General features: G+C 35.0%; 1 protein-coding gene across 3 annotated transcripts in view; it reads left to right on the plus strand.

The window, feature by feature from the left end:
• Positions 1-18,480, plus strand: part of LOC131689751 (dystrophin, isoforms A/C/F/G/H) — a 1,859,985-nt gene that overhangs the window by 569,261 nt on the left and 1,272,244 nt on the right. For all 3 annotated transcript variants that reach the window (XM_058975046.1, XM_058975047.1, XM_058975048.1), the window contains 3 exons: positions 2,674-2,766; positions 2,820-2,934; positions 2,988-3,184. In XM_058975046.1, the coding sequence (XP_058831029.1) occupies positions 2,674-2,766; positions 2,820-2,934; positions 2,988-3,184 (405 nt within the window). The remainder of the gene's footprint in view (positions 1-2,673; positions 2,767-2,819; positions 2,935-2,987; positions 3,185-18,480) is intronic.

Genomic DNA, 18,480 nt, shown 5'->3' on the forward strand with positions numbered 1-18,480 from the left:
CAATCTATAAAATTTCAAAGGATCCAGTAATATTTATGACTAAATTTTAGGAAATGTTTATATTTTTTCATTACCTTTTACCTAATCTTCATGAAAATCAATCAACGTATTCAGGGCATTTTAGAGTACTGTGATTGGTTTTCATAAAAATGTTGCCAACGTAGGAAAAACACTGCCTTTTCAATTTAAAAAATGGCCGCATTTCGAGGCGTTCTAAATTGATCGTTACGAATTTACACTATCTCCTGTAATGTTTGACCTAGTGTCAAAAACTAAAGTTTTTTTCTCGATTCCTTAAAACGATAGCAAGTGACTTAGGATTTTTTTCGCTATTTTAATTTTACGCGAAGCGCTGAAAATATCATCTCTCAATTTCATTGCTTTCGTTTCTCTTAGTCTTAAATTTGCTGAAAATGGCCGAGAAAATCGATACAGACATCATTTATTAACTAAAATCCTTCGTACGTCGCTGGAGAAAATAATTTAGAATATGCTGTGAATATTTGAAAGCTCGTGGTTTGAAGTGGATTTGAAAAAAAAAACGCGTTTGAAGTTTTTAGTACGCTTGCAGTTTACCTTAAAACGATAGGACAGAATTAATCATACATACAATTAGGTATTCTGTTCGCCTTTCATTTTCTGTTATATCATTTTATTTCAATAACAAAATTTCCGAACTTTAAAAATTTTACAGTGAAATCGATCCAAAATAGTAAAATAATTGATAACATACCATTTTAACTGAATCCGCAAAATTTGGAACAAATATGAGGCAAAATATAGGGCCTGTTAGTCAGGAATTAGACGGTCATGAATTAATGGAATTTATTCACCGCTTCACTACCTACGGTGGGAAAATTGGAAAGTATTTGTTTCTATTTTGGTACCCATTTCATTCATTGACATCCCATCCATTTGGGTGCTTTTTATTCCCCACTCGATTTTTTTTAGATCCTCCCAAGTTTCTTTTTGGTTCAAAACCAAAAAACGTACGCTGTTCATATAATGATCAATTTAAATAAATAAACAAAACATCGCGGAATCGAAAATATTAAATCTTTAAAACGACAGTTTTGCAATCTTGTCGCTATCTTGTTTTTTTACCACAATAACCACTCAAGATAAAAAAAATTTGAAAATATTTTCAAACAATTTTTCATGTTCCAAAGTAGGTAAAAACTCCTAGAACACAATTAGCTGCATAGCAGGTCTTCCAAAAAAAAGTTTGGTCGGTGAAGAACGAAATAGTTAGTTAGGGAAATAGTTTTTCGAGAAATGATACATTCCTGGAAACTATATTCCGGGATATGGTACATTCCGGGAAGTGGTATTCCGGGGAATAGTATTCCGGTAAATGACGTACAACCTTCAACTGCATATTCGAGTCCCTGCTCGACCGAAATGATATTTGCTGCGCTCTTTGTTTACAGTTGTTGATCAGCTGTTTGCTGGTTTTCTAAGGAACAGCCGACACAGCTGATCATAATAAATTTCAGGTGGAATGGTGTTATTGCCTGTGGGTCGGTTATTTCTGCTGTCGCTAATGTTGTTGTTTTGAGTCAGTTTTTTTGCTCTTCTCATTGCCATAGTCGATATCTTCAGAAAGTATTGGCTTAATGGCACGTTCCCCATGTTGTTCGGAGATTTGTACCTTCGTGTCAATTGTTCTGCTGCGATATGACTCCCACGAGTTGTCAGTTTTATCCTTGAAGTGATGCTTGAACGAAGCAATCGCATCGGGCAAAGTGGCACAATCTTCCAGTTTGTTACCAACAATGGTTGCTCCGATGCGACTCCAGGAGCGGAAAAACCAGTAACTGTAAACAATACATAAGCATGCGAGAGAAAGGTTAGTTTAGTAAAATGAAAATTTTAAGAGCTGTCGTATTAATAGACAAAATTTCTTCAAACCTTTCAACTAAATCAACCAGTTACCCTTGTCCTTTATCAGATCGTAAAACCTGCATTTTGAAGAACGAATTTTTATTCGACTAAATATCGATTTTGCTCAGAACGCAATTGTAAACTTGCTTCACGTCCTTATACACGTGTTCAGTTTAAGAGTCACATGCATTTCACTTCATGTTCAATCATAGTCCAAAGATTGTTACCTTTGACAGGTAAACTGTGGAGAAAATGCATTCTCTGGCACTTATGTGATGTTTCACATAACAGTAACGTGTGGATTATTTTGAGTGTACGGAAACTGTATGTTATACAACAGAAAACAGAAGATTTTAAAATCACGCATCTCAACAAACGTAAACAAACAAGTCAAAAGATCGATACCCACACTTGATTTATACTGTATTTAGGTTTCTCCACTCTGTCGTATATTCAATTGTTTGGGTTTTGGAAACTGATGTCTGTTGAACAATTTTTACTGTAGGCTGAGCCAAAGTCATATTTTCTTCGCATGAATTTTAAATCGTTTCTTATTCTCACAAGTTTGTTCCACGCAATGTCGCATTCAAATCTATTTTCAAACTCCGCTTTACCTGCACGCATGCGTGTTGTTGTTAGCGAAGTCACCGGAAAAGAAACAGTTGTCAAGCATGTATAATTGTTCCGAAACATAAAATTTAGCATTCTCATGATTTTAATTTTCATTTATTGATCCTGAGCTATATGCTGAACATAAATAAACTATTATAATTTATCATTTTCCCATAGAAAAAACAACAAGAGTTGGAATTGACATTGGAAATAACAACGCAAGCCAAACCTAAGGAACTAGTGGCTGAGATAATGGATACCTTGCAAAAGGTAATGTTCAACATATACTTATAGCGTAATAAGCATCATTTTTCGTTTTCCAGGTTTCAAAAGAGCTATCTGATCATTGTGATGAAGTTGTGAACGCATTAACTGCTTTGAATAATGTAGGAAACCTCGAGAATGGTCAGTGGAGAAACGATCACTTGGTGAATCAAGGTAAAGTCTTTCTGTAAGAGACATAAAATTACTAATAGCAATAATCATTCCAGAATCTGAAGTGTATGTTCCCGGATCATTCCCATCAAAATCATGTGCTAAAGCTGTTGCCGCTGCTTTAACTAGCAACTTCGATCAATCAGTTGCTCACATTATGAATTGGCTAAAGATGGAATGCGAAATGATAAAAAAGCATTGCGTTGTAGTTGGTGACAGCGACATGGTATTAGATGCCATCGAAAAACAAAAGGTTAGTTTTTCTGTTTCAATACAATTCATTCTGAACACAGTCGCTCATCGAATTTATAAGCCAAAATATTTTAAAATAGATAGTGTATGTTTTTCTGTTGTATCCATCCCGCAGGTTGATGGGATTGACGATATTGATAACGTTACACTCACATTTCTTTACCACAGAACGTTGCACTGGGGTACAAATATAGCCCCACGCGTTTGATTGCAATTTTGGCATGTGATTTAATCCACCTAGTGGTGCAATTGTGCCTTTCTTATGTCTCCAAACTATGATTCATGTTTTTTATCAGCACGAATCAATCATCTGAGGATAAGATCATCAGTTTGAGCATTCAATTTCAGTTTGAAGCTTCTTTCGATTAAAAAAAATTCGAGTACCGGTACTTTACCGGTACTACCGGTACTGAGGGCTTCAGTACCGTAGTACCGATTCTCGCCAAAAAGGGTCGGTACTGCGAACCCTAGTTAGCATATGGTAACAGATCATTATGTATCATTATCATTAGTCATTATTTTCTGTTTCTTTAGAGCAACAGAGTAATTTTCTGCATTTCGAGATTTTTCAATAGAAAAGAAGCTGTAATGTTGTGCTTTGCTCCCCTTAGGGGCCATGCATAAATGAACGGTAGGGAGGGTATACCAAATTTGTGACAAAGTGTGACGAGGGGGAGGGGAGGGTCCGAAGTTGTGCGACGTAGCATTGAGTTTAAAACCCATTTATTTAGAGAAAACAATTTAATGATCCTCCATTCCCAAGAGAAAAGAATTTAAATTCAAACAAGTTACTTTTGATGCGGTTTTTCATGAGGTAAATTTTGCGATTCGCAGAATTACAAGTTCACAAAAATTCGAAAAGATTTTGTATGCAGATTGAACTTGCTACATTAGTTAGTTAATGTTGCTAACTAGTAGACTTAGTTTGGAAGCTGAATTAAATTTTCACTTCGAAATTAACCAAACAAAATTTAGTAATTTAGATAAACGTATTCTTCTCAGAATCATTGGCAGATGCAGGATTGTGAACTGAGAGAACTCCTCTTTATGCTCGTCTTGACATATAAAATTCAAAACAAAATTATCAACACTATATTTGTGATGAAATGGGCTTATTTTGCACGCAATTTGCTGTTATAATGAAAATGTTGATAAAAGTCGTCAAACATTTTGAAAGGACATGTATTTAAAATAATTGAAAAACATGTAATTTTTTTCATCACCCGGGCGTTTTGCATGGGACGATGGGGAGGGGTAGGTAAATGCTACGTTATTTACGAAGGGGAGGTTAGAATTTTGTGACCAAATGCTACGAAGGGGAGGAAGGGGTAAAAAATCGCCGAAAAAAGCTACGTCATTTGTGTACGGCCCCTTATGTACAGATCGAGTATTCAATTGCAAACATTACTGTTTGTTACATGGCATGTGTTAAGCCAAAGAGGACCAAGTGCCATTTGGAGGTAGGGGAAAGTGAGGCAATATGATCACCGTAAGGTTGAAGGCAATTATCACAAATCGGTCACTTCCGGAAGTTTCTATGCTTGGTATCAGAAGAATAGGTCCATGTCTTCAATAGCGAGCACATGCGACAAACACGTTTACATAATGCTTAAGCCCTCGCGATCAACCACGCAGTTACGTCCACGGTCGCCAAACTTTATAACACCCCGGTAATAAGGTGAACGTATTATAACTTACGAAGTTACAATCGCGGTCTTAAACGCAAATCCAAAAACACACGTGTTCGCGCGATAATAAATCGGTTTCGTCCGGAAATCTTTAGGGGCCGTACACAAATGACGTAGCTTTTTTCGGCGAATTTTGACCCTTCCCTCCCCCTCGTAGCATTTGGTCACAACATTCTAACCTCCCCCTCGTAAATAACGTAGCATTTACCTACCCCTCCCCATCGTCCCATGCAAAACGCCCGGGTGATGAAAAAAATTACATGTTTTTCAATTATTTTAAATACACGTCCTTTCAAAATGTTTGACGACTTTTATCAACATTTTCATTATAACAACAAATTGCGTGCAAAATAAGCCCATTTCATCACAAATATACTGTTGATAGTTTTGTTTTGAATTTTATATGTCAAGGCGAGCAGAAAGAGGAGACATGAACGGCAAATCTAGTGATATGGGGTAACACACTCCCTGTCAGAATCTGAACCGTACACCCAAAACTGAATATCAGAATGACGGTCCGCATGACCATCCAAGAACACACAAATAAGTGAATTGCCACACGATTATAAAATCGAATCTATACACGCGAAGTCACATACATGCGAGCACATGCGACAAACACGTTTACATAATGCTCAAGCCCTCGCGATCAACCACGCAGTTACGTCCACGGTCGCGCAAACTTTATAACACCCCGGTAATAAGGTGAACGTATTATAACTTACGAAGTTACAATCGCGGTCTTAAACGCAAATCCAAAAACACACGTGTTCGCGCGATAATAAATCGGTTACGTCCGGAAGTCTTTAGGGGCCATACACAAATGACGTAGCTTTTTTTCGGCGAATTTTGACCCTTCCCTCCTCCCTCGTAGCATTTGGTCACAACATTCTAACCTCCCCCTCGTAAATAACGTAGCATTTACCTACCCCTCCCCATCGTCCCATGCAAAACGCCCGGGTGATGAAAAAATTACATGTTTTTCAATTATTTTAAATACACGTCCTTTCAAAATGTTTGCCGACTTTTATCAACATTTTCATTATAACAGCAAATTGCGTGCAAAATAAGCCCATTTCATCACAAATATAGTGTTGATAGTTTTGTTTTGAATTTTATATGTCAAGGCGAGCATAAAGAGGAGTTCTCTCACTTCACAATCCTGCAGCTGCCAATGATTGTAAGAAGCATACGTTCATCTAAATTACTAAATTTTGTTTGGTTAAGGGATCATCCATAAATGACGTAGCATTTTTTGAGTGATTTTTAACACCCCCTTCCCCATAGTAGCATTTCGTCACAAACCCCCAAACCCCTCCCCCTTGTAATTACGTAGCTTGACGTTTACCGTCCTTGACCTTGACCCAGCAAAAAATTTAAAAAAAAAACAAAAGAACGCTTTTAATCCACCTAACAGTGTGATGAGACATTTCTTATAACTTATCACTCTCTTCGGATATTATATCGTTTGAGAACATTTAGAACTTGATGTTTTGCGATGTTTTTGATAATACATGGGATAGTGGCAGGACTCAGAGAATCGCCCATAGGACAACATCAGTGCTAGAAATCTCAAACCAAATCAATGGGAAAGCGAAAAAATGGCCCATAAAATATACAAACACATACATACAAACGAATTATTGTTAATGCTTTGTTAATAAAATATCTAAATTCCTCAATCAATGCATTGTGGTGGGAAAACTGAATTTTCCTAAAGGGGATGTATATTGTACAGAGCCAAAAAAATCGAATTTTTTTTCAATCGATTTGAAGTTTATACTTTACTCAAATTTCCAACGCGACTGAGAACTAAGAAATAAACGCTTTTTCTTGAAAAAAAGTGATACTAGCAGTGACACCATTCAAAGAAAATAAACAGTGAATATTTCCAGACTTGGCTTTATTTCCTATTTAAGAACTATTGTGTTTTTTACATCCTAGATTGCATGATTCAGTGATCGAAACCCAAAACTTCATAAAGTATTTGAAATTATTAAATTAATTTTTGTTTTGCTATTGAAATTGACAAAATGATAGTATCGCCCCTTTGGCGATTGTTTACTTTTTCGGTCCCACCTATCAGCATTGAAGTATCGCCCTTACGTTTTTCTACAATAACTGCCATTCTACACCACCGATTTCGTCCGTGTTTTTTTCAATAGCGATCATTGTTACTATTTACAGCTGGTATCAGCTTGATAATCCTAAAAAAATACGAAAATAACAGTTTCGCCTCTAAACTGCTAGCAAAAAAAGTATCGCCCTGTTTGTTTGCATGGAGCGTGGAGGGCGAAACTTTAAATAAACAAACAAAAATACAGTTTCGCACGTTGTTTTTTTTGCTGTAGTTTAAGAAAGCAATATCGCAGAATCCAAATTTTTAGGTTAATTTGTTGCGTTTCAAAGCCCTCATTCGCATGTATGAAAAAAGCCTTATGTTTACATTTGTAAGTATCGCCCTTTTCACAAAAAAGCGTTGAAATGAAATCGCAGCTCCTGATATCACGCTATCACTGAAGTGCATGCGTGCATAGTTCCAAATTTTACTTCGACATCGACTTTTTCTAAAGGTGACTTCCCAGTAGTATCCTTGATTTGAATTATTATCGCTAATCCTAATGCCAAAAAATAAATAAAAACCTCTCGAAAACGAACCGTTTGGGAAAATCATCATCATTACTGAAATTTTCAATTTTCACGAATCTTTTCGATAACCTTCCGTCACTTGCGTTAATGCACTGGGTGCACAGTGCTCTGAAAATCTAGCGAAATCGTCTTAGGGCACCAGCGGGTCTAATTCTGAGCCATCTGCGCGGCGAGTTAAATCTGTAAAGAATACTAAAAATTAATTTCTGTTCCATAATTTTCAGTTCAGCAATTCGAGAGATCGTGCTCACCGCAAGCCATGAAAAATAGACTACGTTGTGAAGCGATGGTCACTATTTATTAAAAAATCACGGTTAAATAAAAAATAAAACTATTAAAAAATGTCCAATAGTTTATAATTTTCACAAACTTATTAGGAAAAATTGTTTAATAAGCTTTCGTAATATTGTGTAGGAGAAAAGCTGAAAATTTCAGTATTTTCTCTATCTGCAACAAATAAATTCTTAAGTGTACCAATTAATTGGCATACGAATTGGAATAGGTTCGCCAAATTTTGGATGAAGTCTATAAAATAACCCCTTGAAAACTACCTAAAAATTGTTGTAGTTCGATGCAATAAAAAATCCCCAAAAATGAAATGTACCTATTACTGTGTAACATAGTGAATAATACATACAATAAATACCCATTTTTATCAGTCTCATGGTGTATTTTAGGCTGACAAAATGTGGACATTGACTAAATCGGGCAATTTTTTTCTTTATAATAAACTGAAGCTGTTATACTTCTCGTCTCTTGATGTAGTCTGGTAACTATTTCTGATTATGATGAACTTTTTATGTTTGCATATTTCCATCTTCATGATAAGGAAAACATGCTCAAGAAAGGATTTACTCGAATTCAGTCTTAAATATGCCAAATATGAACATATGTTCATATTTGGCTGATAAAATCGGGATTTCAATGTATTATAATAGATATTCAGCATTCGAAGAAGTTTCTTGTGAACGAGTGTAGAACGACTTTGTTTCTACTTACTTGAAGTCAGCGGCGTAGCCAGAAATTCGGTTTGGTGGGGGTTTGGTGAAGAACGATCTTACTCTCCAAACGGCATAATTCCGAAACCGTAATTTTTGAAATTTTAAAATTATGCAGAATTAATTTTTCAGAAAATAGTAACAGAGTTCGTGTCTTTAGCGAATTTGTTGAGACTTTATTGTAGTCATGAATAATAACCTGAGAAAATTCACCATAAATACTTCTTGGACGATATACCGTCAAAATAATTTTATCAAATGATGCGCTGTTTAACGTTTGTAAAACTCATCGAAGATACTAAACCTTCGAAATTGGCGGTTTCAAAATGATGCTATCTTGACCTTAAATTACTGTTTTTAAATATTCGACCTATATCTATAATGTGTCATATAACAAAAATCAAATGCTCATCAAAATCGATCAGAACCTGCTAGAGTCGAATGGAAATCGTCATTTTTCATAAATTTCTCTCTACATTCGGAAAGTGTTATCCTCGTTATTAATTATATTACGTTTTCAACTCGACGCATTCTCAAAAAAAACCTGTTTTAATCCACCTAGTGGTGCAATTGTGCTTGTCTCATTACATGTTCAGTACGATTTGCACATACATACAATGGATCGACAGCCACGATCTTGAGATACTATGTGATACTGAAACATCGCTTGAAACCAGCGGCGGATCATGGAAAAAGATCCGGGAGGTCCAGGTCCTGCCGAAAATTTTCAACTTGTTAAGAAATTTTAAACTAGTTTTAATTTTAAAGTAGCAATCCCTCACTGCACACTCCCTCCGGGCCGGTATGATTGACGATTTTTAGAGTGATTGCATAACCTTTCTATATGAGAAAGGCAAAAATGTACCAAAGTCAAAAAAAGTCAATTTTTGTCAAACATCTCAATGTTTCATGCATTTTAAAGTCATTTGGCATCAAAAATACAAATTTGATTTTGAAAATTTTTCATTTCAGTTTATATGGGAATGTGCTGTGTGATTGCACTCTTCAACTCGTAACTCCGGAACCGGAAGTCCAATCAATAAAAAAATCAATAGCAGCCGATGGGAAGGTTGTACCTTTCATTTGAGACTAACTTTGTGCAAATCGGTCCAGCCTGCTCTGAGAAACAAAGGTCACATTTTTTTCCACATACACACATACACACATACATACACACACATACATTTTCCAATCTCGACGAACTCAGTCGATTGGCATATGGCACTCGGCCCTCTGGGTCGGGATTAAATTGACGAATTTTAGAGTGGATGAGAAAGGCAAAAACATTTTTAGCAAATGTTGAAAGTTATGCATTTTTTTTTGGTGAGCAGTTCTATGTTTCATAGACATTAAATCAATTTTAACTTCGCTTCCTATTAAATAAAGACCCTGATTACAGTACATCTCTACAAAAACGAGCTCAATTTGAAAATAAATCTAAGGATTATGATTGATTACAGATCTCTGGAATTTTCTATTGGAAAGTTTTCAGGCAGGATTTTGATATTGATGCTATTAGACAACTATGAAATCAAGACCAATAGATCAGTTACATATCAGGACCCCATTCCGACAATTTATCAAAAGTCCTCACGATGTTTACAACAACAGGTTATCAATCTACGGATCAGATAATTGTTATTGTAATATTGAATTAAATCAGTCAGCATCAATAAATTTTCAACTTCAATCCAATTTTTTGTGGTGGGGGGGAGTTCTCTTGGCTACGCCGTTGCTTGGAGTTATTTACTTCGCTTTCATTTTCTGATATGGTTCAGATCGATCCGATGGTTATAAGTTAGAAAAATTGCAGTCAGAAGGTTCGTACAAATGAACATTTTTGCACTGATAAGTTATGAAGTTCCTTCCAGGCAACTTGGAAGTGTTCGGTGATTATTTATAGCGCTAGAAATCTCAAACCAAATCAATGGGAAAGCGAAAAAATGGCCCATAAAATATACAAACACATACATACAAACGAATTATTGTTAATGCTTTGTTAATAAAATATCTAAATTCCTCAATCAATGCATTGTGGTGGGAAAACTGAATTTTCCTAAAGGGGATGTATATTGTACAGAGCCAAAAAAATCGAATTTTTTTTTCAATCGATTTGAAGTTTATACTTTACTCAAATTTCCAACGCGACTGAGAACTAAGAAATAAACGCTTTTTCTTGAAAAAAAGTGATACTAGCAGTGACACCATTCAAAGAAAATAAACAGTGAATATTTCCAGACTTGGCTTTATTTCCTATTTAAGAACTATTGTGTTTTTTACATCCTAGATTGCATGATTCAGTGATCGAAACCCAAAACTTCATAAAGTATTTGAAATTATTAAATTAATTTTTGTTTTGCTATTGAAATTGACAAAATGATAGTATCGCCCCTTTGGCGATTGTTTACTTTTTCGGTCCCACCTATCAGCATTGAAGTATCGCCCTTACGTTTTTCTACAATAACTGCCATTCTACACCACCGATTTCGTCCGTGTTTTTTTCAATAGCGATCATTGTTACTATTTACAGCTGGTATCAGCTTGATAATCCTAAAAAAATACGAAAATAACAGTTTCGCCTCTAAACTGCTAGCAAAAAAAGTATCGCCCTGTTTGTTTGCATGGAGCGTGGAGGGCGAAACTTTAAATAAACAAACAAAAATACAGTTTCGCACGTTGTTTTTTTTTGCTGTAGTTTAAGAAAGCAATATCGCAGAATCCAAATTTTTAGGTTAATTTGTTGCGTTTCAAAGCCCTCATTCGCATGTATGAAAAAAGCCTTATGTTTACATTTGTAAGTATCGCCCTTTTCACAAAAAAGCGTTGAAATGAAATCGCAGCTCCTGATATCACGCTATCACTGAAGTGCATGCGTGCATAGTTCCAAATTTTACTTCGACATCGACTTTTTCTAAAGGTGACTTCCCAGTAGTATCCTTGATTTGAATTATTATCGCTAATCCTAATGCCAAAAAATAAATAAAAACCTCTCGAAAACGAACCGTTTGGGAAAATCATCATCATTACTGAAATTTTCAATTTTCACGAATCTTTTCGATAACCTTCCGTCACTTGCGTTAATGCACTGGGTGCACAGTGCTCTGAAAATCTAGCGAAATCGTCTTAGGGCACCAGCGGGTCTAATTCTGAGCCATCTGCGCGGCGAGTTAAATCTGTAAAGAATACTAAAAATTAATTTCTGTTCCATAATTTTCAGTTCAGCAATTCGAGAGATCGTGCTCACCGCAAGCCATGAAAAATAGACTACGTTGTGAAGCGATGGTCACTATTTATTAAAAAATCACGGTTAAATAAAAAATAAAACTATTAAAAAATGTCCAATAGTTTATAATTTTCACAAACTTATTAGGAAAAATTGTTTAATAAGCTTTCGTAATATTGTGTAGGAGAAAAGCTGAAAATTTCAGTATTTTCTCTATCTGCAACAAATAAATTCTTAAGTGTACCAATTAATTGGCATACGAATTGGAATAGGTTCGCCAAATTTTGGATGAAGTCTATAAAATAACCCCTTGAAAACTACCTAAAAATTGTTGTAGTTCGATGCAATAAAAAATCCCCAAAAATGAAATGTACCTATTACTGTGTAACATAGTGAATAATACATACAATAAATACCCATTTTTATCAGTCTCATGGTGTATTTTAGGCTGACAAAATGTGGACATTGACTAAATCGGGCAATTTTTTTCTTTATAATAAACTGAAGCTGTTAAAATATACTTCTCGTCTCTTGATGTAGTCTGGTAACTATTTCTGATTATGATGAACTTTTTATGTTTGCATATTTCCATCTTCATGATAAGGAAAACATGCTCAAGAAAGGATTTACTCGAATTCAGTCTTAAATATGCCAAATATGAACATATGTTCATATTTGGCTGATAAAATCGGGATTTCAATGTATTATAATAGATATTCAGCATTCGAAGAAGTTTCTTGTGAACGAGTGTAGAACGACTTTGTTTCTACTTACTTGAAGTCAGCGGCGTAGCCAGAAATTCGGTTTGGTGGGGGTTTGGTGAAGAACGATCTTACTCTCCAAACGGCATAATTCCGAAACCGTAATTTTTGAATTTTAAATATATGCAGAATTAATTTTTCAGAAAATAGTAACAGAGTTCGTGTCTTTAGCGAATTTGTTGAGACTTTATTGTAGTCATGAATAATAACCTGAGAAAATTCACCATAAATACTTCTTGGACGATATACCGTCAAAATAATTTTATCAAATGATGCGCTGTTTAACGTTTGTAAAACTCATCGAAGATACTAAACCTTCGAAATTGGCGGTTTCAAAATGATGCTATCTTGACCTTAAATTACTGTTTTTAAATATTCGACCTATATCTATAATGTGTCATATAACAAAAATCAAATGCTCATCAAAATCGATCAGAACCTGCTAGAGTCGAATGGAAATCGTCATTTTTCATAAATTTCTCTCTACATTCGGAAAGTGTTATCCTCGTTATTAATTATATTACGTTTTCAACTCGACGCATTCTCAAAAAAAACCTGTTTTAATCCACCTAGTGGTGCAATTGTGCTTGTCTCATTACATGTTCAGTACGATTTGCACATACATACAATGGATCGACAGCCACGATCTTGAGATACTATGTGATACTGAAACATCGCTTGAAACCAGCGGCGGATCATGGAAAAAGATCCGGGAGGTCCAGGTCCTGCCGAAAATTTTCAACTTGTTAAGAAATTTTAAACTAGTTTTAATTTTAAAGTAGCAATCCCTCACTGCACACTCCCTCCGGGCCGGTATGATTGACGATTTTTAGAGTGATTGCATAACCTTTCTATATGAGAAAGGCAAAAATGTACCAAAGTCAAAAAAAGTCAATTTTTCTCAAACATCTCAATGTTTCATGCATTTTAAAGTCATTTGGCATCAAAAATACAAATTTAATTTTGAAAATTTTTCATTTCAGTTTATATGGGAATGTGCTGTGTGATTGCACTCTTCAACTCGTAACTCCGGAACCGGAAGTCCAATCAATAAAAAATTCAATAGCAGCCGATGGGAAGGTTGTACCTTTCATTTGAGACTAACTTTGTGCAAATCGGTCCAGCCTGCTCTGAGAAACAAAGGTCACATTTTTTTCCACATACACACATACACACATACATACACACACATACATTTTCCAATCTCGACGAACTCAGTCGATTGGCATATGGCACTCGGCCCTCTGGGTCGGGATTAAATTGACGAATTTTAGAGTGGATGAGAAAGGCAAAAACATTTTTAGCAAATGTTGAAAGTTATGCATTTTCTTTGGTGAGCAGTTCTATGTTTCATAGACATTAAATCAATTTTAACTTCGCTTCCTATTAAATAAAGACCCTGATTACAGTACATCTCTACAAAAACGAGCTCAATTTGAAAATAAATCTAAGGATTATGATTGATTACAGATCTCTAGAATTTTCTATTGGAATGTTTTCAGGCAGGATTTTGATATTGATGCTATTAGACAACTATGAAATCAAGACCAATAGATCAGTTACATATCAGGACCCCATTCCGACAATTTATCAAAAGTCCTCACGATGTTTACAACAACAGGTTATCAATCTACGGATCAGATAATTGTTATTGTAATATTGAATTAAATCAGTCAGCATCAATAAATTTTCAACTTCAATCCAATTTTTTGTGGTGGGGGGGAGTTCTCTTGGCTACGCCGTTGCTTGGAGTTATTTACTTCGCTTTCATTTTCTGATATGGTTCAGATCGATCCGATGGTTATAAGTTAGAAAAATTGCAGTCAGAAGGTTCGTACAAATGAACATTTTTGCACTGATAAGTTATGAAGTTCCTTCCAGGCAACTTGGAAGTGTTCGGTGATTATTTATAGCGCTAGAAATCTCAAACCAAATCAATGGGAAAGCGAAAAAAATGGCCCATAAAATATACAAACACATACATACAAACGAATTATTGTTAATGCTTTGTTAATAAAATATCTAAATTCCTCAATCAATGCATTGTGGTGGGAAAACTGAATTTTCCTAAAGGGGATGTATATTGTACAGAGCCAAAAAAATCGAATTTTTTTTCAATCGATTTGAAGTTTATACTTTACTCAAATTTCCAACGCGACTGAGAACTAAGAAATAAACGCTTTTTCTTGAAAAAAAGTGATACTAGCAGTGACACCATTCAAAGAAAATAAACAGTGAATATTTCCAGACTTGGCTTTATTTCCTATTTAAGAACTATTGTGTTTGATTCAGTGATCGAAACCCAAAACTTCATAAAGTATTTGAAATTATTAAATTAATTTTTGTTTTGCTATTGAAATTGACAAAATGATAGTATCGCCCCTTTGGCGATTGTTTACTTTTTCGGTCCCACCTATCAGCATTGAAGTATCGCCCTTACGTTTTTCTACAATAACTGCCATTCTACACCACCGATTTCGTCCGTGTTTTTTTCAATAGCGATCATTGTTACTATTTACAGCTTGATAATCCTAAAAAAATACGAAAATAACAGTTTCGCCTCTAAACTGCTAGCAAAAAAAGTATCGCCCTGTTTGTTTGCATGGAGCGTGGAGGGCGAAACTTTAAATAAACAAACAAAAATACAGTTTCGCACGTTGTTTTTTTTTGCTGTAGTTTAAGAAAGCAATATCGCAGAATCCAAATTTTTAGGTTAATTTGTTGCGTTTCAAAGCCCTCATTCGCATGTATGAAAAAAGCCTTATGTTTACATTTGTAAGTATCGCCCTTTTCACAAAAAAGCGTTGAAATGAAATCGCAGCTCCTGATATCACGCTATCACTGAAGTGCATGCGTGCATAGTTCCAAATTTTACTTCGACATCGACTTTTTCTAAAGGTGACTTCCCAGTAGTATCCTTGATTTGAATTATTATCGCTAATCCTAATGCCAAAAAATAAATAAAAACCTCTCGAAAACGAACCGTTTGGGAAAATCATCATCATTACTGAAATTTTCAATTTTCACGAATCTTTTCGATAACCTTCCGTCACTTGCGTTAATGCACTGGGTGCACAGTGCTCTGAAAATCTAGCGAAATCGTCTTAGGGCACCAGCGGGTCTAATTCTGAGCCATCTGCGCGGCGAGTTAAATCTGTAAAGAATACTAAAAATTAATTTCTGTTCCATAATTTTCAGTTCAGCAATTCGAGAGATCGTGCTCACCGCAAGCCATGAAAAATAGACTACGTTGTGAAGCGATGGTCACTATTTATTAAAAAATCACGGTTAAATAAAAAATAAAACTATTAAAAAATGTCCAATAGTTTATAATTTTCACAAACTTATTAGGAAAAATTGTTTAATAAGCTTTCGTAATATTGTGTAGGAGAAAAGCTGAAAATTTCAGTATTTTCTCTATCTGCAACAAATAAATTCTTAAGTGTACCAATTAATTGGCATACGAATTGGAATAGGTTCGCCAAATTTTGGATGAAGTCTATAAAATAACCCCTTGAAAACTACCTAAAAATTGTTGTAGTTCGATGCAATAAAAAATCCCCAAAAATGAAATGTACCTATTACTGTGTAACATCGTGAATAATACATACAATAAATACCCATTTTTATCAGTCTCATGGTGTATTTTAGGCTGACAAAATGTGGACATTGACTAAATCGGGCAATTTTTTTCTTTATAATAAACTGAAGCTGTTAAAATATACTTCTCGTCTCTTGATGTAGTCTGGTAACTATTTCTGATTATGATGAACTTTTTATGTTTGCATATTTCCATCTTCATGATAAGGAAAACATGCTCAAGAAAGGATTTACTCGAATTCAGTCTTAAATATGCCAAATATGAACATATGTTCATATTTGGCTGATAAAATCGGGATTTAAATGTATTATAATAGATATTCAGCATTCGAAGAAGTTTCTTGTGAACGAGTGTAGAACGACTTTGTTTCTACTTACTTGAAGTCAGCGGCGTAGCCAGAAATTCGGTTTGGTGGGGGTTTGGTGAAGAACGATCTTACTCTCCAAACGGCATAATTTCGAAACCGTAATTTTTGAAATTTTAAAATTATGCAGAATTAATTTTTCAGAAAATAGTAACAGAGTTCGTGTCTTTAGCGAATTTGTTGAGACTTTATTGTAGTCATGAATAATAACCTGAGAAAATTCACCATAAATACTTCTTGGACGATATACCGTCAAAATAATTTTATCAAATGATGCGCTGTTTAACGTTTGTAAAACTCATCGAAGATACTAAACCTTCGAAATTGGCGGTTTCAAAATGATGCTATCTTGACCTTAAATTACTGTTTTTAAATATTCGACCTATATCTATAATGTGTCATATAACAAAAATCAAATGCTCATCAAAATCGATCAGAACCTGCTAGAGTCGAATGGAAATCGTCATTTTTCATAAATTTCTCTCTACATTCGGAAAGTGTTATCCTCGTTATTAATTATATTACGTTTTCAACTCGACGCATTCTCAAAAAAAACCTGTTTTAATCCACCTAGTGGTGCAATTGTGCTTGTCTCATTACATGTTCAGTATGATTTGCACATACATACAATGGATCGACAGCCACGATCTTGAGATACTATGTGATACTGAAACATCGCTTGAAACCAGCGGCGGATCATGGAAAAAGATCCGGGAGGTCCAGGTCCTGCCGAAAATTTTCAACTTGTTAAGAAATTTTAAACTAGTTTTAATTTTAAAGTAGCAATCCCTCACTGCACACTCCCTCCGGGCCGGTATGATTGACGATTTTTAGAGTGATTGCATAACCTTTCTATATGAGAAAGGCAAAAATGTACCAAAGTCAAAAAAAGTCAATTTTTGTCAAACATCTCAATGTTTCATGCATTTTAAAGTCATTTGGCATCAAAAATACAAATTTGATTTTGAAAATTTTTCATTTAAGTTTATATGGGAATGTGCTGTGTGATTGCACTCTTCAACTCGTAACTCCGGAACCGGAAGTCCAATCAATAAAAAATTCAATAGCAGCCGATGGGAAGGTTGTACCTTTCATTTGAGACTAACTTTGTGCAAATCGGTCCAGCCTGCTCTGAGAAACAAAGGTCACATTTTTTTCCACATACACACATACACACATTTATACACACACATACATTTTCCAATCTCGACGAACTCAGTCGATTGGCATATGGCACTCGGCCCTCTGGGTCGGGATTAAATTGACGAATTTTAGAGTGGATGAGAAAGGCAAAAACATTTTTAGCAAATGTTGAAAGTTATGCATTTTTTTTGGTGAGCAGTTCTATGTTTCATAGACATTAAATCAATTTTAACTTCGCTTCCTATTAAATAAAGACCCTGATTACAGTACATCTCTACAAAAACGAGCTCAATTTGAAAATAAATCTAAGGATTATGATTGATTACAGATCTCTGGAATTTTCTATTGGAATGTTTTCAGGCAGGATTTTGATATTGATGCTATTAGACAACTATGAAATCAAGACCAATAGATCAGTTACATATCAGGACCCCATTCCGACAATTTATCAAAAGTCCTCACGATGTTTACAACAACAGGTTATCAATCTACGGATCAGATAATTGTTATTGTAATATTGAATTAAATCAGTCAGCATCAATAAATTTTCAACTTCAATCCAATTTTTTGTGGTGGGGGGGAGTTCTCTTGGCTACGCCGTTGCTTGGAGTTATTTACTTCGCTTTCATTTTCTGATATGGTTCAGATCGATCCGATGGTTATAAGTTAGAAAAATTGCAGTCAGAAGGTTCGTACAAATGAACATTTTTGCACTGATAAGTTATGAAGTTCCTTCCAGGCAACTTGGAAGTGTTCGGTGATTATTTATAGCGCTAGAAATCTCAAACCAAATCAATGGGAAAGCGAAAAAATGGCCCATAAAATATACAAACACATACATACAAACGAATTATTGTTAATGCTTTGTTA

The sequence above is a fragment of the Topomyia yanbarensis genome, chromosome 3 (assembly GCF_030247195.1).
Source record: "Topomyia yanbarensis strain Yona2022 chromosome 3, ASM3024719v1, whole genome shotgun sequence".
Taxonomy (NCBI): Eukaryota; Metazoa; Arthropoda; class Insecta; order Diptera; family Culicidae; genus Topomyia; species Topomyia yanbarensis.